The 24466-nt window shown below is 38.3% G+C and overlaps 1 protein-coding gene across 1 annotated transcript in view; it reads right to left on the bottom strand.

Moving 5' to 3' along the window:
- LOC120534874 (polyamine-modulated factor 1-binding protein 1) overlaps positions 1-24466 on the bottom strand; it is a 373314-nt gene that overhangs the window by 49075 nt on the left and 299773 nt on the right. The window contains exons 24-27 of the mRNA XM_039762390.1: positions 18230-18356; positions 13216-13373; positions 11618-11864; positions 2578-2767 (exon numbers count right to left, since the gene is read on the bottom strand). Of these exons, the coding sequence (XP_039618324.1) occupies positions 2578-2767; positions 11618-11864; positions 13216-13373; positions 18230-18356 (722 nt within the window). The remainder of the gene's footprint in view (positions 1-2577; positions 2768-11617; positions 11865-13215; positions 13374-18229; positions 18357-24466) is intronic.

Raw genomic sequence — 24466 nt, 5'->3', positions numbered from 1 at the left:
GGACCTTTGGCAAGCCACTGGTTAAGATGTTCAAATGCCTTTTTGCTATGTCATTTAAACAAGTGGTTTCACATTAGGTCTTGACCTTAAATGATCCGAAAGTGAATGTTTGTGCTGGAATGCAAAAGAAAGGAGACAAAATGCCATTGAACAGAAAAACTCTTTGATTTGGTACAACTTAATAACATAAATAGTGTAGTTTGGCGCAGGCTACACATGCTTAATTGTTTAGCCTACAAATACCCAATATGGGGAGCAAAGGAAATCCATTCTTTTAGGCCTTTTTTTAAGAAGATTTAAGGAGAACAACTGGATTCAGAAAATTAATACAAGGTTTATTATTTAACGTCTTAGCTATAGGTGTACTGTATTGTGTTACTATTAAGTTCAATATATTAAAGACAAGCTCATTTAAGCATTCATTAATTCATTTTACAAATCTGAGCATTTCAGTATACAGAGATGTGTTTTGTTCATAAATATTCAAGGCAAATTCAGCAAACTGGACCGAATGACATCAGATGGGGTCCAGTATCCTAGATTCAAACCCTACAACTGATTGTTTTTTTCTGTGAAATCTGCATGGTCTCCCTGTATCTCCTTCTGGGAAGTTAAAGATAGGCAGGTTACATTAAATGGGGCTCTACATTTGCCCTGTGCGATTGAATGTGCACTTCTATGAGTCCTGTGATGTCATAGGCAACCCCACATAACCATGAACTGAAAAAAGCAGGTTTGCCTTTGTATCTATGTATATATAAAACTCACTTAATTTGGAATCTGCTTAACATTTTCTTATGTGTGCATTTTCTATCGATAGCCAAAAAATAGGATCCAGGTGGCATTTTAAGATAGAAAGAAGATTCAAGTAATCAGATAATTGTCCCTTAAATTTTTAAACACAAAAACATGACATGACATGACAGGTTGTCTTCATAAAAAATAGAACAGGTAAAAATAGTTTTTGGAAAACACTAACAACTATGTATGTTTCAAGTCCAGTCCTCACAAATTAATGGCTCTTTGATATCTGCTTGCCCAAGGTTTAAAGGGCTTGATTAAATCTGTGGATCAAGCTCTATTACCAACAAAGCCATCAGTGAAAATTCCTTAAGACATTTCATTGGGGAGAAAAGGAATTACTGGAGGGGTCTTTAAGCAACTGACTTCTCAGATTTGTAGAAGTTAAATGCTGCTGTAACAGGACACCAACAAATGAGACTGTTCCATAAGTGTACAAACGTATGATTCATTGAACTACCAACTAGGGTCTATGAAGGTTTGATATTCATCAATAACCAAGGAAGGCACAGGAGTCTGCATAAATGTTAGAGAAATGTACTAGTTGTAGTGAAGTGCCAGCCCTGTCAGAGTCTGTCACATGGCATGCAATTAATGTCATTAATGGTATTTAGTTTCCTGGTGCCGTCTTTCAGTTTTGCGATAACTCTACAGTGGGATTAAGCAGGTTCAGCAATTAAATATCACCTAAAAGCTGAACCTCGGATCCTACAGAATCAATGGAGATTCTGCCTTCGCCATTGAACATTGAACCAACTTTTTAGCTTTGCACGGCTCTTTGAGGGGTCATGGGAATTTACCAATCCTGCCTTCATGTTCTTTGTAGATTTGGAAAAAGCTTAAGATGAGCTTCAAGAGTACGGGCATACAGGGATGCTTTTGCATACTGTTCTGTCAGTGTATTTGCAGAAAATAAGTTGTATTTGTATAACTGGTCGAGTTTGCTCAATGAGAGCATTCGACTGCACCAAAGATTGATCTTCTCCCGTCTGGTGCTCATGATTTTCATAAACAGGGTTAAATGTTACTGAGGACTGGCAGATATCCATGTTGGGGAGCGAAGGATTGCATCTTTTCAGTTTGCAGATGTTCCCCCTTGGTTTATCAGAATGTGAGCTCCGTTGTGCACTGCAATGTTTCATAACTGAGTGTGATGTAGCTAGGATGAGAATGGGTACCTCCAAATCTGAGGTAATGCCCCCACACTAGAACAGAGTGGCTTGTTCACTTCAGGTAAAGAGTTAGTAGCTACTTTAAGTAAATGATTTGTTCACAAGCAAAGGGACTAGTGATAATGTGTTTGACCAATGAATCAGTACAGCAGCAAATGTTTTGCAGACCAAACCATGATAGTAAAGGGAAAGTCAAGTCCTTGGGTGAAGCGTTTGATTTACCAGTCAGCGTACATTTCCCTCCTCTGGGAAGAGGCTGAAAGAATGAGGTTGCAGGTACAGGTAGTCAAAATAAGATTCTTACACAGGCTTGCTGGGCTAACTCACCATGATAGGGTTAGGAGCTTAGCAATAGGGGAGAACCTAGTAGAAGGACTACTGTTTCTCAGGATAGAGAGGAGCCATTTCAAATTATTTATACAAGTGGTTAGAGTGACTCCTTGGTGCTTTCCATTAGACATATATAGGGGACAGCCTTGGAACAAGCAAGGAGAGATATGGATTAGAACTACTAGATGGCTAGGAACCATCTGGCAGTTTTCCAGGATGTATGAAAAGTTTGTAGTAAAATTGTTTGCTATGTGAGGCTTGTTTAATTGATTACCTGTGTCCCTCTGTCTCTTGCTCTGCAGTGTTGACTTGGTCTCTGAGCATTCGAAGTTCACATTGTAGTCTCCTCTCCACTTGCTCAAGCCGTACAACCTCAGCTATTCGGTCACCAAGCTGCTCCTGAGCTCTCTGTTGCCCTCCTTCTGTCAGAACTAATTTCTCCTCCTGCCGAGCAAGTTCTTGTGCTGGGGAGAAAACCCAAGAAACTAAATGTGATAAATGTGGGGATCTCTACCACATTAAGGCTTGCAATAATCCAACCTTTTCTAAATATGTTTAAAAAAACTAAATAAACATAGTGACCCTGTGTGCAACAGAGTGAAATGTTGTCTGAACATGAGCCATCCTTGTCATTTCTTCCACGTTTGAAACTATTGTTCCAGTCACTTTGTCAGTCCACTTTGTGCAGGGCCTTCCTCTCTTCTGGTATAACGCACCTTTATCACGCTATTTTCATGCATGGTTAAATGAAGCTCTTAGGAGTTGTTCTTACGCAAACCCACTGCACACCGTAACAAAGTCATTTTGGCCCTGCAATACCAAACGTCACACGACATATTAATTCCACAGGACTCATAACATTCTGCTAATGCCATATTTCACATCGCAGTACCGGTCAGTATTTGGCCTTGTTGGAGACCTATTGTTTTTTTGTTTTTTTTATTTTCATGCAGTACTCCTGTTTTTACTCTGACATTGTTTATGCCAAATGGCTTCCAAAAGGACCCTAACCTGACACTATACAAAAGGTGCAATACATTACTTTGAAACAGTAATAAAAATTTACAAATAATCTTGTGAATGACAAATGATAAGATTTAAGCACCCACAATCCTTAAATGTGACTGACATTCCTTATATCCAAAACTCATTGTGATTTTTTTGGAGACATAAGTCTGACAGTTCCAAAGCAATATTACATCCCCACTCGCTCCCAAAGCATATGCATTCCCATAATTCTCACGCACTTTCAATAATTTAACTTATAATTCAAAGTAAGTGTTCAGACCTCCTAATTATTACAAAAAGCTAGAAAATGGGATTTTGATTAAAAATCAGAATGCCTTTTTAGTGGGAATGACTTTTTTGAATGTGAATTTAAAATTTGTATGTATGCCTTTTTTGTGAGTATGCTTTAATTGTGTTTGAATTACAAACTGGTGTGTATTCCAATTTTTGTTGTAAAATTACTTTAAATTATATATTGTATATCATAAAATACTATTTATATTGTTTTATTATTTATTGATCCCACCCCACTATAAGGGATCCCCTCATCAGAAACCAATGCATTCTACTAATAAAAATTTTCTAAGGGAAACATTGCCATTGATATGATACAATCTTCCCCAAGCTTCCTAGCCTAAAATTGATGAAAAAGGGTTTTTGCGTGAGTAAGACCATGTGTAAGGAAAGCAAACTTGCATATTTTGAAATGCTAGTTTGACCTCTTCTAGTGTATACTGTACACTGACACATACTGTGCTAATTCATAATGTGATGAACCATTTGGACTTATTATTTAACAAATAAAGAAGCAGAGTGGAATTTTTCACCCCATCCTTATTCGATCCAAATGGTTATTCTTATTCACTTGCTACTAATTCTTGATAATCTGAAACCTTTGCTATCTGCACATGTTTTTTCAGTCTTTTAGACAACGTTATACCTGCTTAGACTTTAGAAGTCAAAGCGTTTTGCTCGTAATAAGTGCTATCTAGCATTTAATAAATCTCTCTCTCATTCTTTCCTAGGGCATGAAGCGGAAGCAGAAGCAGAAAATGGCCGACAGTGAGATGAATCGCGTTGCCGTCATCGTAGAAAAACTCCAGGCACTCGACAGATTCAGAAACTCCTGTCCAGACGAAGGTACCTTAGGGATTTGAAGGCTCGGCTGCTGAATAAACCATCATCAACATCTGAAGTCGACGTAACATCAACCATGCGTCGTGCCACTCCCTTCCAAGGACAAGTAAGCTTCACTCCCGCACCTCATAGGAGCGACGACGACGCCGATGAAGACCTTCGCGTGTTTCAGCTATGCATGCGGGGGTTCAAGGCTAGAACACCTCCATCGGCACAAGCGAGCATCTCGACCCAAAACTGGTTCGATCCTCTCTGCGTCCCCAGTTTGCCTTCAACCCCGGGTGATGTAATCGTGGTAGGTGATTCGATTGTACGAAACCTCAGTATCACATGCCCTAATTGAAAATCTTTTGTTTCTTGTTTTGCCGGTGCTCAAGTCCAAGATGTGATGAGATGTGCGCCGACCGTCTATGAGACGCACAAGAGGGAAGTTAGATTCATTGTATTACACGCCGGCGTAAACGACATAAGGCACCAACAGTCAGAGATTCTCAAGGCTGACTTTGCAGTACTAATTAAAGACACGAAGGAGAGGACCCCATCGGCAAAGATCTTCATTTCGGGTCCACTACCTCTCGTCAGACGATCAAATGAATACTACAGTCGTCTGCTGGGATTAAACAACTGGCTGAAAGGCTTCTGCGAGAATCAAGACATTGGGTTCATCGATAACTGGGACCTCTTTTGGGAAAGGCCGCGTTTCTTCAAGCGGGATGGCCTGCACCCGAATAGATTCGGCACCCGGGTCCTCTCCGAAAACATCGCTAAGGTAATTCGTCTATCTTGACTGTCTATTTCTACTTTAAACCCCTTCCGTAATGCTACTGCTTTGATAGGACATAATGGCTTAACACAGTCTTCCATTAAAGTGCACAACATTAATAATCTAATAACCAATCTTAATGCACGTAAAAAATCTAGGCAGTGCGGCATAAACACCAATAATTTAATTGCAATTACTACTTTAGATCAACAATGCATTAAAACTATAAAAACAGATTATAGATTACATAAAAAATACACACAGAGCGGCGCTAACAAAAATAACCTAGTTTCCGTCTCAAATATCAATAACGCATAGAATTCAGCTCTGCCCTCCGAAACATTAAATATGGCACTATTAAATGTTAGAGCTTTAACTAACAAGACGTTTTTTATCAACGATCTTATTAGTGATAGAAAAATTGATTTTATTGCACTAAGTGAAACATGGCTTAGCTCAGACGGCACGGCTGTTTTAATCGAATCTGTGCCTCCAGATTACAGTTTTACTTGTGCGGGTCGCCAGGGAAAAAAGGGGGGTGGCTTGGCAAACATTTATTCCTGCCGGTTAAAGTGTAAAGATGTTAGTTTTGGTAAATTCAAATCCTTTTGAGTATCTCACCTTTGTTATTCATGGAGATTCTCACGTTCTAGTATTATCCGTGTATAGACCTCCTAAATTTAACGTGTCTTTCTTTGAGGAATTCTCTGACTTAATGTCAATTTTAATTACGAACTATGACACACTCTTAATAGTCGGCGACTTTAACTTTAATATCGATAATCAGTGTGACCTAAAAGTAAAGTAATTCATGAACCTCCTGGACTCTTTTGAATTGAGACAACACATTAGTCAGCCTACACATAAAGCAGGTCATACGTTAGACTTAGTGATTACTAAAGGACTAAAGTTGATATAAAGCAGATCATTGATATCGGTCTATCAGACCATTTTCTTCTACTATTTAATATAGAAATAATGATAGAAAACATTCATGAGAAGCATATTCTTAAAAAACGCTTCTTTGACTCATCAGCAGCTTTAAAACTTACAAACATTCTAAGCAATCAGTCCGTTTATAGTGCCAACTATAATAGCGAGGATAATGTAAATAGTAAGGTGGAAAACTTTAATTCTAAAGTAAGAGCTGCTGTTGACATAGTTGCACCTGAAAAGACAGTTAAAAAATCTTCTAGCATTGTTATTCCATGGAAGACCCAAAGAGTATCCGATTTAAAAGGAACATGTCGTAGAGCTGAGCGTAAATGGAGGAAAACTAAACTAACTATCCACTATGAGATATTGAAGGTTAAAATAACAGAATACAATAACACAGTCGTCTTGAGAGGTTCTGCTATTTCTCTTAAGATTATAAATAACAATGCTAGTAATCCCAGAGTCTTATTTTCTACAATTGATCGTCTTTAAACCCAGGTAACACAAAGGAATGCCTCCAAATACTTCCAGTGAAACCTGTGAGGGTTTTGCTGTATTTTTCAATCAAAAAATTAATGATATTAGAAACAACATAGTACATCTCCCAAACACTGCGGATCCTCCTAAAGCCCCAGTACTCGTTATAAACAAATTAAATCTTTACCAGGATAGATTTACCTGATTTACATAGAATAATCTCTCAACTGAAACCCTCCACCTGCGTCCTTGACCCAATACCAACAAGGTTTTTCAAAGAAGTATCAGGCGTGCTAATTGATAATATTCTTGACATAGTAAACTTGTCATTAGATAGCGGGGTCTTCCCAGACTGTCTTAAGACTGCTGTAGTTAAACCCCTACTTAAGAAACATAATCTTGACCCCTCTGCTTTGAAAATTTTAGACCCATCTCTAACCTGCCTTCTTAAGTAAAATTCTAGAGAAGGCAGTCATTATGCAGTTAAATGACCACCTCAATAAACATGCTATTCTTGATAAATTTCAGTCAGGTTTCAGAACAAATCACAGCACAGAAACTGCAATGTTAAAGTAGTAAATGACTTGCGGGTAAATGCAGACAGAGGCCATTTATCTGTTCTCATCCTCTTAGATCTGAGTGCTGCATTTGACACCATTGATCACAATATTCTTAGAAATCGCCTTAGTCAATGGGTGGGCCTCTCTGGCAGTGTCTTAAATTGGTTTGAATCCTACCTGGCAGGAGAAAATTCTTTGTTAGTTGTGGTAATTACAACTCAAAGACACATGATATTCTATATGGTGTTCCACAAGGCTCTATCCTGGGTCCGCTGCTCTTCTCAATCTACATGCTTCCGTTAGGTCAGATTATCTCAGGGCACAACGTGAGCTACCACAGCTATGCTGATGACACACAGCTGTACTTATCAATAGCACCTGATGACACCGACTCTCTTGATTCACTAACACAATGTCTTACTGTATCTCAGAATGGATGAATAGTAATTTTCTCAAGCTAAATAAAGAGAAAACTGAAATTTTAGTGATTGGCAATAATGGATTCAATGAGGTTATCAGAAATAAACTGATACATTAGGATTAAAAGTCAAGACGGAGTAAAAAGCTTAGGGGTAATTGTTGACTGTAATCTGAATTTTAAATCGCATATTAATCAGATCACTAGGACAGCATTTTTCACTTAAGAAACATAGTAAAGTTAGACCTCTTATATCATTGAAAGATGCTGAGAAATTAATTCACGCTTTTGTTTTCAGTCGACTAGATTACTGTAACACACTCCTCTCAGGACTACCCAAAAAAGACATAAATCACTTGCAACGAGTGCAGAATGCAGCTGCTAGAATCCTAACTAGGAAAAGAAAATCCGAACACATTTCTCCAGTTTTGATGTCACTACACTGGTTACCTGTGTCATTCAGGATTGACTTTAAAATTCTGCTTATGGTTTATAAAGCCTTAAATAATCTCGCCCCATCTTATATATCGGAATGTCTGACACCTTATATTCCAAATCGTAACCTCAGATCCTCAAATGAGTGTCTCCTTAGAATTCCAAGAACAAAACTTAAAAGAAGTGGTGAGGCGGCCTTCTGCTGCTATGCACCTAAAATCTGGAATAGCCTGCCAATAGGAATTTGCCAGGCTGATACAGTAGAGCACTTTAAAAAACTGCTGAAAACACATTACTTTAACATGGCCTTCTCATAACTTCACTTTAATCCTGAAACTCTGTATGTTCAATTCATTATAATAACTATTCATGGTGGCTCTAAAATCGGTACTGACCCCTACTCTCTTTCTGTTTCTTTTTCCGGTCTCTTTGTGGTGGCGGCCTGCGCCACCTCCACCTACTCAAAGCTTCATGATGCTCCAACAATGATGGATGGATTAAAAGGCAGAAGTCTACGTGACCATCATCATCAAGTCCTTCCGTGAGAACCCTAAATACAAAGAGGACTGTTTCATTTATGTTAGGTAGAATGCCCAGAGGGGACTGGGTGGTCTCTTGGTCTGGAATCCCTACAGATTTTATTTTTTCTCCAGCTGTCTGGAGTTTTTTGTTTTTCTGTCCTCCCTGGCCATCGGACCTTACTCTTTCATACTATTCTATGTTAATTAATGTTGACTTATTTTTCTTACTGTGTCTTTTATTTTTCCATTATGTAAAGCACTTTGAGCTACATTTTTTGTATGAATATGTGCTATATAAATAAATGTTGTCATTGTTGTTGTCAAAATTGCTATGTGGGTGCCATTTTAGGTGAAATAAAATTTCAGCTAGGGATTATGAACCCATAACTATGGCTCAGTAAACAGTGAATGGTGCACTAAGTGAACATACTATTCAATATCCTTCTTTATGAAAAGGTTAAACTGTGAAACACTAGAAAATACTCATATATTTACTGAATCGCTTATGATATTAAAAACTGAGAGAAGTACTAAATCTACTGTATATTTCAAAGCATTATTCAAAATTTCTGAAAACACAATCATTGAAAGAAATGTCAGGTTGGTACAGTGACTAGCTGTGCTTCCTCACAAGTCCAGAGTCCTGTGCCCTGTAGTATTCCTGTTTTCCTCTCACATGCCAAAGACATGTGCATTAAACGATGATTAAAAATGTGCTTTATAAAGGTATGACATTAAATTGAACTAAGCTGGTTTCAGAATGCTATGTGACAGGTCTTAAAAGGTACCTACAAAATTGACATTTTAGTGAGAAACAGAAAATAATATTCTGTATAACAGTGACCAACTATGTGTACACTGGGACTGGCGCCCTGTACTGCGTTGAATCTCTTGCCTTGTAGTGAATGTTGACAGATCCTACATGACTATACTAGAATAAGCAGGTTCAGAAAATGAATGATTGACTTGTCACTGTCTGTGTCTTTACACCAGGGATTTTTAGAAGTCTTTATATCTAAATAAAACTTTAAATTACAAACAAAACACACTAATAATTAGAATATTTAGTAAAGAAATATGTAAGTGATTTTGAATGAACTGTATACAGCTTAAAAAAACAAACAAACAAACAAAAAAAAAACACACACACACACAAACCAACAGTACAGATACTTCAAGACTGGACTTTTCAGAGGTCAAGATAGCTTTAGAGACCCAAGATGAAATCCCATGAGTCTCTGAGCTTGCCCTTGTGCCCTGTGACTGTTTTTTTTTTTTATTATTCTTTTTTCAACACACACACGTGTTTTAAACTGGGTGGCAGATTAAAATTATGAGTATGCCCATTTAGAGACTGCTATCACAACCTGGGTCGGCTCCTGCCTTGCATTGGCAGCTGCTGAAATAGCCAATGGCCCCACACAACCCTTCAATTCTTAAGGTGGATCAAATAATGGATGGTTGAATGGATGGATGGAATAAAAGCATTATAACAAAATGAAAAATGTTAAAGAGGTTATGACACATTTTTATTTTTCTATTTAAAGAACAGGAATAACGGTAATAGTGCTTGCTGTTAAAATGAGCCTAAGTGTGGAGCACAACACTTCTCTCTGACTTCCTAAAGGCCATTTCCAAAAGACTGAGCTTGTATCCATGATGAGTTGTTTGCTTTTTTTAATGCAGGTGTGCCCTTTTACTTCAAAGACTGTCCAATTTTTAAACGGCAGAAAAAAAAAAAGAACGAAAGAAAGAAAGAGAAAAAAACATGCGCTTTAAAATTCCCCCGTCAAGCCTTGTGTCTGTTGTGATCCTACCAGTGGGTGACACGGCCTTGGGCTGTGAATTGATGAGAGGTTTCATTTCAGACTAGCATTCAAACAGGTGCCCGGATTGCCAGCTTATTAAAGAGTTCTCATGAGGCCCAGAGGAGTGCACTTTTTTGGTGTTATGTACAGTACTAACAATAAAAACAAAACAAATTACATATAACAACAGAAAAGCAACAAATATATACCTTGATGGCAGGTACTGAAATATCAGATGATCTTTATTGTTCCAGTTTTTCACCTCTGGAAATAATGCCAATTTTGTTTTTTATGCTCATCTACAGCACAGGACAAAGGCTCTCGTTATAGGCTGTCTAATTTTGACAGCAGTGAAATAGCAGGCTTCCCCGTGGATCGTTTCAAAGCCTTCTACTAACCCCAGTGTTAGCAGGCATAGTAGAAAGAAGCTATGTAATCATATGCAGCTGAATGTTTTTCCTTTGGAAGCAAAATCTTTCTGTGCTGGATCTGCGCTCTGACCTCTTCAGAACAAAGAGTTGGCAGATCCTCTACTAGCCCCTGATTCTATGAAAAGGAAGCGCTTTACACATATATATATATATATATATATATATATATATATATATATATATATATATATATATATATATATATATATATATATATATATATACACATATATATATATATATATATAGAATATATGTTTATATACTCATATTAGTGGAGAATACTTTATTACCCTTCCTGTGCTGTAAAAAATGCAACATAAATGTTTTATCATTTTTCTTTTTTTGTAAGAATCTTTGCTATTAGGCAAGATGATTTTTCACTCTTTGATTTTTTAAGCACAGCTAGTGTTAGAAAACAGAGCTTGCAGCTACAATGTGTGCGGATTCTGCAACTTTATAAAACAAGCAGTGTGGGGCTTTTCCAACACAGTGAATCTCATTTGTGCATTGTGGTTAAGCTGCTTCTTGTTCTGCTCAAAGGTAAAGGGCTCTGTAATGTGCTTGAAAACAGTGAAAACTGCAAATTCCACCAACCAAAAAGATTACAAATATTTTCAAAATGAGTCAGTCTAGGTAAGAGCCTCCTGCCTAGCACTCAATGCTTTCAAAACAGGCTTCAGCTCTCAGACTGGCGTCAACTAACTAAGTTACATGTCCTTTGGGACAACTGAAATTCCAAGCATTTTCTACATAAACCAAATAACCCGAAAGAGAATTAAAAGGCAGATTTTGCATGACGCTGCCACAATAAAAATACCTGCTTCTCTGTATTGTGTGTGTGTGGTTGTTAGTTCCTGCTTCAGTTGCTGTATCTCATTTACTAAGGATGCATTTTGTCTTTCTTTCTGTTTGATGTCACGCTGCAATCTCTGTACATCTGACTGGAGGCTCTTTGATATAATGGCTTGCCTCTCAGCCTCTGAAGCCTTCTCTCGAATTTTGTCCCGAGCTTCCATCAAGTGAGATTCTGATTTTCTCAGGAGGTCATCTCTTTTTTGGATAGCCTGGTAAAATGAATAGTAGCCCTCATTAAATTCTATATAAATCAATGCAAGGCCTTTACCATAAAAGCAAAGTATGAACATGTGCACAGTCATGTTTATCTAATATGAATAACATTCATGGGGCATTTGAAACAAGCTAAAGTTAAACTTCCACCTAGTATAAATGAGAGGAATGTACTATGGATAACACTGAATAAGGATGATAATCTGAACTTTAGAGCTTTATTATATATTCAAATAAAAATAACTAAGAAATAAATATCTAAGGTGTAAGATTTTGTGTTGCTTTAGCGGATAAATAAAAACATTGTGAGGAATGTCAAAACAAAAGTCCTGCCCAGGCAATATCACTCCAAAGCAAACACATTTTTGCTAAATATATAATATATATTAAGAAGTTATTTCAGTCATTATTTTTCCTTCTTTTGTACATTATTAAAGAAACTGATCTCAGTAACTGAAAAACAGAACAAATGTCACTGCCAAGGAAGTGCCAGCCCATTACCGGACAGACACAGAGATCTCAGCACTATCAGTTTCTGTTTATTTGTGCAGCATCTTCTAATTTTTTTCTTTGTAATTCATCATGTACTTAAATGATGTATTTCATCTTGCTGCACTGAATTGCTCCCTTGTTTGCTTTATAAAGCATCTTGTAAAAGTGTGCTCAGTGCAGGGTGTCATCATAAAATTAAGACTGAGTGAATGAATTATTGATGAGTTATCTATTCAGTAAAGTCTACTTAACCAGATTGAACGTTTTATTTTGCAGTGTATGTATAAAGAAAAAAATACATATTAAGGGAACCTAGTCCTACAGTTCTGAGCCACACAAAGTAATTAAACACAAAAAAATCATACATTTAAATTAAGTGTAAGAGAAACCATACCAAACCAATACAGCATTTAATAACATTCACTTTTTAAAAAATCATTTTCATCCTAAACTGGTGTCATATAATTGTCCCAGGGTGGGAGTGTGCCCTGAATTTGAGTAACACAACATTAAGGGCTGGTTACTGCCTTTGGATAACCTGCAGTTCCTGTTTCCGTCAAATGGATTAGGCAAGTTTGAAAATGTATGAATGTACTGTATGCAGCATTTTGCACGTTATTTTTCCTACTTGATTCATTCTCTTCAGAGATTTGTAAGTTTACCCAAGCATTTATGTAATGTATATACTTATTAACAGAAGAATTGAATTATTTTGTTATTATTTTGCTGGGTGTATAGAGGTACTGCCAATAAAACACCATAGTTATTGTAACCAAATATATTTTTCTAAACACTTTTCGATAATATGACAAACTGTAGATACCAAATTATGAACTGCAAAATTTAACAGTATACCTGTTGTCGCTGTGTGCACTGTTTGTGTGCCTCTGCCACTTCAGCATCCAGTTGTGAGACACAATGCTGCAGGTCCACCACTTCAGCTTGTCTTTGCTGATTGTCTGTAAGGACCTCCACTTGCAGTTGTTTTATTGTCTCCTTCAGCCTTGTTGTTTCTGAAATAGTGCAAAAGTAGTGAGACAGATGCAGAATGTTATCATAAAGTTTCCACACTGCTCCAGAATTTTAGAAAATATTAAATGTGAATTACAGGGCGAGTCAAAATTATGTTAACAATACTGGTACTGCTATGTATATACTTATATACAATTTTTGTGGACAATTTATGTGCCACATATGGCACATGTGTTGAACATGATGGCAAACAGGTTGAGAAATTCCTGTAAATCATCTTGCACATAGAACGTATATTTTGTGAATAAATTGTTTCCACCATTCAAATGTTAACATATTTTTGACTCACCATGTATTTTTAATATTTATTTTAATATAGTACACTTTACATTTAAAATCACAGACAGTGTATTTACAAATATAGTGTGACAGATAGGGGCTTCCTCGCACCCTTGTACCCTCAGACCACACGTCAGACACCAGATAAAAAGTCCAATAATAATATTTAATATAATAATAATGTGCACAAAGCACGCTCCTCTCCACAATTCTCCAATAACCATAAACCAAATCACAAATAAACCAATCCCCCACTCCCAGATGCTTAGCCACCCTGCCTCCCAACTCAGCTTGTCTGTCTGGGATCTCCCACAGTCCTTTATACTCTTCGACCCGGAAGCGTTTCACACTCTCTGTCCATATGACCTAGAACACTTCCGGGTCAGATAAAAAAATCCTTTTTTCTTCACCCAGGAAGCACATCGTTCTCTTTGTCCATGTGACTATGACGTACTTCCTGGGCGTAAGGCAAACAGTCTCTGGGCCTCCCTGCAGCGACACCTGGCGGCCCCCATGGTGTCCAGCAGGGCTGTGAATAAAGACTCCAATGTCCATAATGCCCTGCTGGTCTTCGGGGCACCTCCATACTGCAGGGAGGGCTCCACCTGGCGGTGTGGGGGTATTGGCCGGGATGAACAGCCGGCCATACATCACAATAGTTACAAATAAAACATTTACAGAAAGAATGTAATCTATATACAGTATATAATTCACTAAGGCAAGACACCAATGGAAAGGCAAGACACCAATGGAAAGGCAAGACAACCATGGAAAGCACGCCAGAAGGGGCGTGGATTCACTAAGCCGCCGACAAGTGAGACACCTATGGCGCACGCAGGAAGGAGCCACGCCGACCAACTCGGACGCGACGACACAGAAAAACCGGCGTCATTTATATTCGTCTGTCGTAGAGGTCACATGCAGCTCTGACCCACGTTGACTGTTAATAGAGGCATGTTTCTCGCAGAGGTGAGTCGCCATATGCAGCGTGTAAAACTGTTTGCGAGGGGTATCCCATGGGATCCTTAAAACATTCCTTTACAACTGAGGTTAAAACACAATGAAGTGAGCAGTCTTTAAAAAACAAGTTTTCGGTTACGACGCACGACCGCGTGCACCATAGCAAATTGTTTTACACGCTACATACAGCAATTCACATCCGCGACAAACATGCGTCTTCTTAGATACTCCTGCACTTTGTACACACTCGCCTCCCACCGTGGTCGGGTGTCTTGGTGGATTATATATAGAAAGGCAGCCAAAACCGCACAGAGCAATTAAAAGTCTACGTGTCGTCTTCACTCACGGACAATTATATGTTGCTCTCTCCAGAGTTCCATCTTTTCATTCACTTTCTGTTGTATCCTCAAACCCTCCCTTTTTAGACAACTGTGTCTTTCCAGAAGTGTTCAACCATCAATAAATAAATATGCGGCGTTTGTTATGCCACGGGTTCACTATTGTGTTGTATTTTGCTCCCTCCAGAGTTCCATCTTTTCATTCACTTACTGTTGTATTCTCACACCAACCCGTTTTAGACAACCGTGTCTTTCCAGAAGTGTTTAGCATTCAATAACTAATTATGCATGAGATTGAGCGTGTGTCTACGCAGAGAGGCGTGGGTAAGCTGTTGAACCCCATTCGGGCTGCAAACCATGGAATTCCCACTAATTGCGACTCATACGCTCCCACTGGTTGCGTCGCTACCCTTTGTGCACACCCCCCTCCCACCTCGCTACTACCGTGGTCAGGTGTCTTGGTGGATTATATTTAGAAAAGCAGCCAACGGCTCAAGTGACGAGTTGGAGGTGGGCACATGAGCGGGCAGTACATACTGAACGAGAATTCAGGAGACTAGCATGACGGAGGGAGCTGAATGGACGTCCTTCTCCTCTCCTCCCCTTCCACACTCCGCGCCGTGCACCCCCATCCCTCCGTCTGGCAGGAGAAGACGCGATTGCGGTCCACCAGTTTTCAGTCACAGACGATTGTGTGTTGGTTCGTTCCGTGCATTGTTACAATGTTGCTTTTCTTGCTGATTTATTACATTACCGATTTTTCAAATGTTAATTTTCTCCCTGTGCTTAAAATCATTAAAAAACCGGCCTGATTATGCGGCGTATGGTATGCTGCGGGTTGGCTAATATAGTTTTAGTAAACTAAAACTAAGGGAATGGCCAACAATAGAAAAACATAGAGATAAAGAGAAACAGAATACAAACAATACTGTGATGCCACACTGGTCCAAGTTGACAGTTTGCTATCTGAGGAACAGAAAATAATCTATATATATCAAGACTATATATAGTTGTGTGTAGTGGTGTGTATATGTACATATGAAGTGAATTTTTTGAAAAAATGAAAAAAACCCTCTTCACAATATTTTACACATGGAGGACCCAGGATGTGAACTCGCAATCTCCTTACTGTGAGACAGCCACGCTGCCATTGCGCCACATGCTTGGTTTATCGAGTCCTAACACGCAACTCAACTACTATTGTTCTTAGCGAAGCAGAAGTATATAATGTATTTGTTTTTGTACTCACACTAAATTGGTTGTAGTGACGTGAGAGCATCATTGGTGTATTTTCCTAACGAAGACAACAAAATTGATATATAGATATATACTATATAATGTACAGTTTTGAAGCAAAATGAGCATTGCATGAAAACGTTGCACTAATTAGCTAATCTTTTTATATTTACAGAGTAGATGCTGAGTAGATGTAGCTATGGAATTCATTTAGCTGGCTGCTTTTTAATATGATGAATGTAATGTCAACACTGTGCATCCAAAGTTTAGGTCTGAACTGAGTTAGAGCCACGCTTTCAAATTGCTGCATAACCAGTTCGGCTAAGAGTCCTGACAATGGAGATTTCATTGGCATGCCTTCTTTCTGTCTTTAATATTTCCCATTAAAATGGAAGTGAGTTTTTTGTCAAAGTGATAGTATTAAAAGCATTACGTCTTTCATGGTCAGCTTCTTTCATGCCGTTATGGCAGGGTCATTATTCAGTTTTGAGAGTAAAGTCTCTGTGGCCAATTGAATTGGAATCATGGTGTACAGGGACATGACATCAAATGAGACCAGGATTTCATCATTATCGATGAATATATTCTTCAGATGCTGCAATGCCATCTCGGCACTATTAACTGAATGATCCATATCATATCACACTTTGGATAAGTTATATGTTGCCCACCTGTTATGCGAACCAATGGTCTTAATTTCAAAGGGGTTTTATAAATTTTTGGAAGGCCGTAGAATTCTGGGAAATGTACATATTGCTCTTTGTCCACTATGACTATCACGACTCCTTTTTCAGCTGGTGTAATAACAATACTTTAATAATTTTGTAGCGACCTTAAAGCCTTCTGTTCTTTTTTCTGCATCCACTAGCAGGCGACAAACACATTACATGAGAAGCGTGCAAACTTGTAGTTGCACAAACTGCAGACAACCAGTCTCTGTCTGCATTAACCGAGTGTTGGTGCACAAAGCAGTTGGGGGGTTGTTGGGGGTCTCAAAAATCTCACATTATATTTACATATTGTACAGTATATGAGACTCCTTCCAAGCAATTTCACATAGACACACCTGTTGCTGCCATCTAGTGGATATGTAGTGCTATTAATTTAGTATTATTTCAGCAGATAATGGCAATATTTATTGAGGCAGTCTTAGTTTTAATTTTTTTCTAGAAATGTATAAACAGAAATCTAAAATTTTATTTTAAGTTATATATTCTGGAAATAGTAGCAAAGTTTGGTAGAAGGGAGTTTGGTAGTTTTCACATGATGCTCTATCAGACAGAAATTTGTTTTAATGAAAGAAAATACAGAAGAAAAGCAAGGTTTAAGCTATGAAAGAACTCAGGATAAAAATGAACAAACAGATAAGAATAATTCCCTGAGGTAGTTTCAATAATTTCCCACCTAATACCAGAATACGAACTCTCTGTCACCACCTCTCTCTTTCTTTATCTTTCTGCCTTTGTGTAAGCCTTCATCCAACTCATTTTCCAATTCCAGATTTAATTACTCTGTGGACAGGAGACTCTTTTAAACCATGTGTTACTGGTTACTCTCAGGGTCAGAAGCATTTGATACAGTACAACTTTAAGACTGCTAGTTTGAAATGGTGTTTAGTGCTCTGGAACATGCATGTCCTGGGCAATCTTTTCCTGAACGCGATGCCCAAATTAATATCCAAGCTAACATCTGTATCTAATTGTGGAAGGAATAATACTTCTGTATTTAGTTGCCAGGCTGCATCAGTTGTTTTGGTCTCATGTCATTTCTTCCGGATCTTACTGTTTCTGTCAGAATTTCATATTCTCTCACCTGAACAGATATGTTCAACTTTTTCAAGATTACATATGGTGAAAAATAAATGAGGACAGCTGTAAACAAAAGATGGAAAATAAAACTGCAGCGTGCATGGTAGAGAGGGCACAAACCAAACATGCTCTGACACATGGTCTATCAACAGAGATACCAATAACTGAAATGAATCTGAAGTTATGTTAAAAAATGTGAAGTATTTATGCTCCTACCTTCAATGCTGCTATTCCTCTGCTCTGTTAGCCTATGTACTTCTTCTTTCATCTCTCGGATGAGTGCCTGGTGCTCTCCAACTTGTTGAACATGCTTACTACACTGCTCCAGGGCAGCAGCCAGCTCCTGCGAACAGAGCAGTTTGTAGTATTAGTACAGTGTACAGGTGCAGTAAAATTGTGTTTAACTCAAACGACAAGACACACTGATCAGTAGAACCCAGCGTTACAGATCAACAGCGTGCAATGCTGCATTTTAAAGCAGATGCATGTTGATGAGGTAAAGCCATTTGACAAACGTGGGTAGAATAAAATAGGGCACAAGTTCTTTTAATAATACCTTCCATGTGAATAATGTCTACACTTATATTCTAATGCTATGCTATTAAGGGATTCTTTATGTACAGCATTTTTAACAGACTTATTTTACATGAAAAAATTTCACCAAGATGACTCTACACAAGCAGGTCATTCAGTACATAATACTTCCATAATTAAGCATTTACATATGTTTATGTATTTATAAAAGAAAGTTCCCCTATAAGCATATTCTTTTTCTTAGATGTTCTTAGTAATCTCATTAAATTCTTCCATCCATAATCCTGTTTTCTGGGCCCAATTATTTTATTACTCAGATTAAGGGGACATTGCAGATCACACTCAGACACACAGCTATAGTACATTCACTCCTTCCAATCTACTTAAGTGTCATTAGTGATCTATCTAAAAATCTTTCAACTGTAGACAAATACTTTGGTTCCTGGAGAAACCCCAAATGTACACTAGGGATACACACAAGGTACATACAGAATGTGCTATAGCTTGGAGTTTAAGTGGGGCCCAGAAAATGCTGAGCTGTAAAATCTATCCACTATAGCACTGTGAGGCTGTAACAGACTAAAGCTGATAAAAATGAGAGGGTTTCACTACTATTATTCTAACATCTTTTTATAAAATGCAGTTTGGATTAACAATATATGAGCAAAGGTGGGTTTGTGAGTAAGTATGTGGCATGCTGGCCCATACACTGAAATGACAAGGTATCATTAATTATGTACTATAACAGGAAATATTTAGTATACTCCAGTTAGTCCAATCAGTTATACCTGGGACTGCCAACATATAAAGGGTTTGTGCTTGTCTGGTGCCTGATGATTCTCAGACGGGTTGTCGCTCAAACCTCATCTTCCCACACGTCCCATTGACCGTATTGAAATAATCAGGTTTGGAAAATGAACAAATGAATAAACTAATGCATCTTCTGAGGTCTGCATTACAACTGAAAAGTATGGATAGTTTCTCCTTGAAGTATGGATCTTGCCTACTACTCTATTTTCTAAGAACTGGAATAATATTGACTTTCAGATTTTACCAGTAGTAATAACATTTTTCTGTCATGTATTACACACAGGGATGCACATAACTGGTACGCTGGTACGCATGCGCAACAAAAATTGTAAATACGTAACATCATCTGTGTCCCTACGGCGCCGGCGCATACGAGGGCATCAACACCTCATGTTGCTAATATATGTTGTTTTCTTTTTGGTTTTGATTATCTTGTGTTGCCAATATGTCTAAAAAACAACAGACATTAAGCAGCTACTTTGGTGTTTCAACACCTGCAAGGAAACAACAAGCTGAGCCAGAGCAGGAAAAAAAGAGTTTTTTTCTGAAAAATGTCTCCAAGATGTGCCGTAGCTTGAAGCTAATGATGAGCGCACTGAAATGTGGTGTAAGTTGTGCCACTCACATCCACATATCGCAGACAAAACAAGTGCCTTCTACACAAGCTCTAAGAATTTAAGTCGTTATTTGACAAACACAAGGAGCACAAGGAGAATAGTACAAGCTCTTTCTAATAAACAAGCTAGTCAGAAAGAAATTTCCACTCGCCCTCTAGCTAGATGGCGATCAAAGGTAAACGAAGAACAATGGGCAAGCTCTGTGTAATATTTTTCTCCTTGCCTTTCATAAAGCTAAACACGCTCGTCCCCTATCTTCCTATGCTGAAGATATTCCATTAGTGAAGCAGCTAGGAGAAAATGTCGGAACTGCGTTCCATTTACGTGAAGCGGCCATACGGATAATGCAGACCATTGTGCGCACTATCAGCGCGGAGTTGAAAGCAAACTTGGAGTCTGCTGAATTTTGGGGACTGATTTTTGATGGATTGGAAGACATCATTAAAACCGAGCAGGAGATCGTTTTCATTGTGTCTGTGTCCAACTTCGGGCAGTTTACCACGGAGTTCCTTGGCCTAATCAAACTGGCTGCTGACCGATCTGCGCCGGCTGTAACAGACGGACTCGTTAAACTTTTCCAGGAAGCAGGCTTGGACAACTGGATGAGAAAGTTGGTCGCCGTGTGCACAGACGGGCTGCTGTTAACTTCGGTACATAAAACGGTATTGTTCCGAAACTACGGCAACTGGCTGCAGTAGAAGACTCCTTCGTGCACATTCTGTGCACCGTACACACATTAGAAAACTGCAGAAAATCATCTGATCGCAACTGTATCTAATGCTGACGCTGGCAGGGACAAGATAAACTTACTCAGGAAGTTAATTGAGTTTGGAATCAGATATGACTCACTGAAGTCATGTGATCATTTCTTAGTATTTGATCCTTCAACTTGGCCTCAACGATTTACATTGTTTTGGCAGCACAACAGTTTGCACCATTCTTCAGAATTGTGAAGCCACACTGAGTCTTGACAAAGGCACAACTGTCACAGAATGGATGCGCTTAAAGCAAACAGGGAAACGCTTGGCAGCATCATAAGATAATACATACAAGCAATCCAGATCTTTACTCCAACATTGTCGAATTGGTTAAACTGTCTCTTACACTGCCTTTGAGCAGTGCAGCCTGTGAGAGGGGATTCTCAAATCTCAACATAATAAATGAAACAAGCACAGATTTTGTCTGTCACATGCACACCTCATGGCCCTAATGCACATCCACCAGTCAAAGAAGACCACAGAGACATTTGACCCAAAACCAGTGGTTGACCTTTGGATGAAGACAGCTAAGCGGAGGCTTAACCAAGGAGAGGGAGATGCTTCTGCAGCATCATCATCTGCCATGCAGGAAGCTGAAAATAGAGGACTGTGAGGTAGACAGTGAGGAGGACAGTGAGGCAGGTTGCACTTATTAAAACCTTACTCTGTATACAGTGATCAGGTATTTCTGATTCTTACATTTTTTAAGCTGCTGCTATATTTTTATTTTATTATTATTGTTGTTGTATCTGTATTTATTTTTTACTTTACCTTACAGTTAAATCTGTTATAGAAATTGTTTTATTTCAATTTTTTTGGCAAAACAGTTTATGGTCATGCCAATAAAGCTCTTTGATTTGAATTGCGTACCAAACTCCAACTGATGGTACTCACTTGAGTAACTCACTGAAAAAGTTATGTGCACCCCTGATTACACTTATTATACATATGCAGATCACTGGTGTCTTTGACTGGTTTTGAGTTCTGTATATGGGAGCCTTACAGCATACAGTACATGTATTAATAATAATAATAATAATAATAATAATACATTTTATTTATTTGTAAGCGCCTTTCTAAACACTCAAGGACACCGAATAATAGACAAAACACAGATTATAAACAAAAGTAAAATACAGAAGTTAAAATCAGACAGAACAATTGTAATCAAAGAGAAAAGGCAGTCTTAAACAAATGAGTTTTAAGTTTAGATTTGAAAGGTGAAAATGAGTCAATATTTCTAAGCTCAGGTGGTAGTGAATTCCAGAGCTGGGGAGCAGAGCAACTGAATGCTCTGCTCCCCATAGTGGTAAGACGGACGAAGGGGACAGTCAAGTGGACAGAGGAAGAGGATCTGAGGGTACGGGAGGGAATGGCAACATGGAGGAGGTCGCACAGATATGGAGGGGCAAGGTTGTGGAGAGCCTTAAATGTTAGTAGGAGAATTTTGAATTGAATTCGGAACTGAACTGGAAGCCAGTGAAGCTGCTGCAAAACGGGAGTGATATGGCGAATAGAGGAGGTTCTAGTAATGATGCAGGCAGCTGAAATCTGGACCAGTTGAAGCTTATAAAGAGATTTGCGAGAAAGAACAAAGAAAAGAGAATTCCAATAATCGAGATACAAAGTGACAAGGCTATGAACGAGGATAGCAGTGGTGTGGGAGTGAGGGAGGGGCGAATACCATTAATGTTACACAAGTGGAAATATGCAGACCGGGAGATGTTATTGATGTAGGACTGAAAGGATAAAGTACTGTCAAGGATGACACCAAGATTCTTAACCAGTGGGGAAGGGGAGACAGAGGAATTATCAATAAGAAATGAAAAGTGATCAGTTTTGGATAATGTTGATTTTGTACCAATGACGAGAACCTCAGTTTTGTCACTATTTAAGAAAATTTGAAGAAAACCAGGATTTGATTTCTGCTATGCAATCAGTAAGTGAAGAGGGTGGAAAGGAAGCAGTAGGTTTGCTAGTGAGGTAGAGCTGGGTGTCATCAGCAAAACAGTGGAAGCTAATGTTATATTTAGGAAAGATATTGTCAAGGGGAAGAAGGTAAATAATGAAAAGGAGGGTCCCCAGGACAGAGCCCTGGAGCACATCTGAAGTAACAGTGGTGGGTTGGTATATGAAAGTTTTAAGCAGAACAAACTGAGTGCGGCCTGAGTAGGATCTGAACCAATCTAGTGGAGTGTGGGTAATGCCAATCGAACATAATCTATTGAGAAGAGTAGTGTGACAAATAGTGTCAGAGGCTGCACTCAGATCAACGAGGATGAGAATAGTAATTAAACCAGAATCAGCTGCCATAAGGAGGTCATTAGTAATTTTTATAAGTGCCATTTCTGTACTGTGGAGGGGACGAAAACCAGACTGGAACTGTTCATACAGATTATTTTGAGATAAATAAGAATGAAGTTGAATGGCCTCTATTTCTTCAAGCATTTTAGAAATGAAGGGTAGATTAGAAATAGGATGAAAATTACTGAAATTAGTCAGATCGGCACCAGGTTTTTTCAGTATTGGGGTTATTGCAGCAGTTTTAAAAGATGAAGGAACAGTACCAGTAGTGAGAGAAGAGTGGATTACAACAGAAATAAGAGGGACCAGAGAGGGGAGGCAGGCTTTGACCAGAACTGTAGGGAGGGGGTCCAGTTGACAGGTGGATGGCTTAGACTTACAGACAAGATCTGAGATTTCTGAGAAAGTAGGAAGTTGAAAAGAGGAAAATGGGTGAGTTGGTGGGTGAAATTCAAATGCAGTACTGGAGGAATCCATACAGAGAGACTTCATTAAAAAAGGACATACGGGAATTGCAAAATTCATTTGAGTAAAGGTGAGAAGGTAAAGAATCTGGGGGTTGTGTGATATTGTTAAGTAGTGAAAACAATGACTTGGTGTTTCCTTCATTGGAATAAATAATGTGAGTATAATAGTTAGATTTAGTTTGGGCAATACAGTCCTTGTAATAAAGTATATGGTTTTTGTACATCTCTTTGTGAACAAAGAGTCCAGTTTTTTTATATAACCGTTCAAGTTACCAGCCTTTGGCTTTCAAAAGTCGAAGTTCAGGCGTGAACCAGGGAGCAGAAAAAGAGAAAGAAACAGATCTAGTTTTTAATGGAGCGACAGAGTTAAGAAAACCATTAAGTCCAGTGTTACAGTGTGAGGACCATTTCTTCAGGAGTGGATAAATTATCAATGTCCATAAGGGAATCAGTACTAGAGGAAAGTCTAAGTTAATATTCTTAATATTACAGAAAGACATGAGACGGGAAAGCTTAGTGTTTGAGTATCATCATTATTATTATTGTCTATTTCCCAGACATCTTTATAAAATTACAAGGTGACTTACAAGGTCAGGATACAAAAGACTATTTGCATAAATTATTTATAAATTTACTTATACATTTAGATAAATGATTTATAATTAAACCAAAGGCAGATTAAATAACTTGTTTAAGGTTATGCAATACTTCAGAATGAAAACAGGACAAGTATTCTTGGGGTTTAAGGTCTAGTTTGTTAGCTACTATGCTAATTGCCTGAGAAAATAACTTATAATATTATATTAAATTATAATACATTTTTATTGTCTTCCCACAAAAGACAAAAGCTACTGAGATATACCAGCAAGTCCAAGTGTTGTGTGTATGAAGAATGTAATTTCATTATTGTAGTAGCATTATTAAGAATTTATTTGAATTATCTTTCTTTGCAGTTTTAAATTG

This window comes from Polypterus senegalus, chromosome 9, assembly GCF_016835505.1.
Source record: "Polypterus senegalus isolate Bchr_013 chromosome 9, ASM1683550v1, whole genome shotgun sequence".
NCBI classification, from domain to species: Eukaryota; Metazoa; Chordata; class Cladistia; order Polypteriformes; family Polypteridae; genus Polypterus; species Polypterus senegalus.
This window is presented reverse-complemented; position numbering and strand designations above follow the sequence as displayed.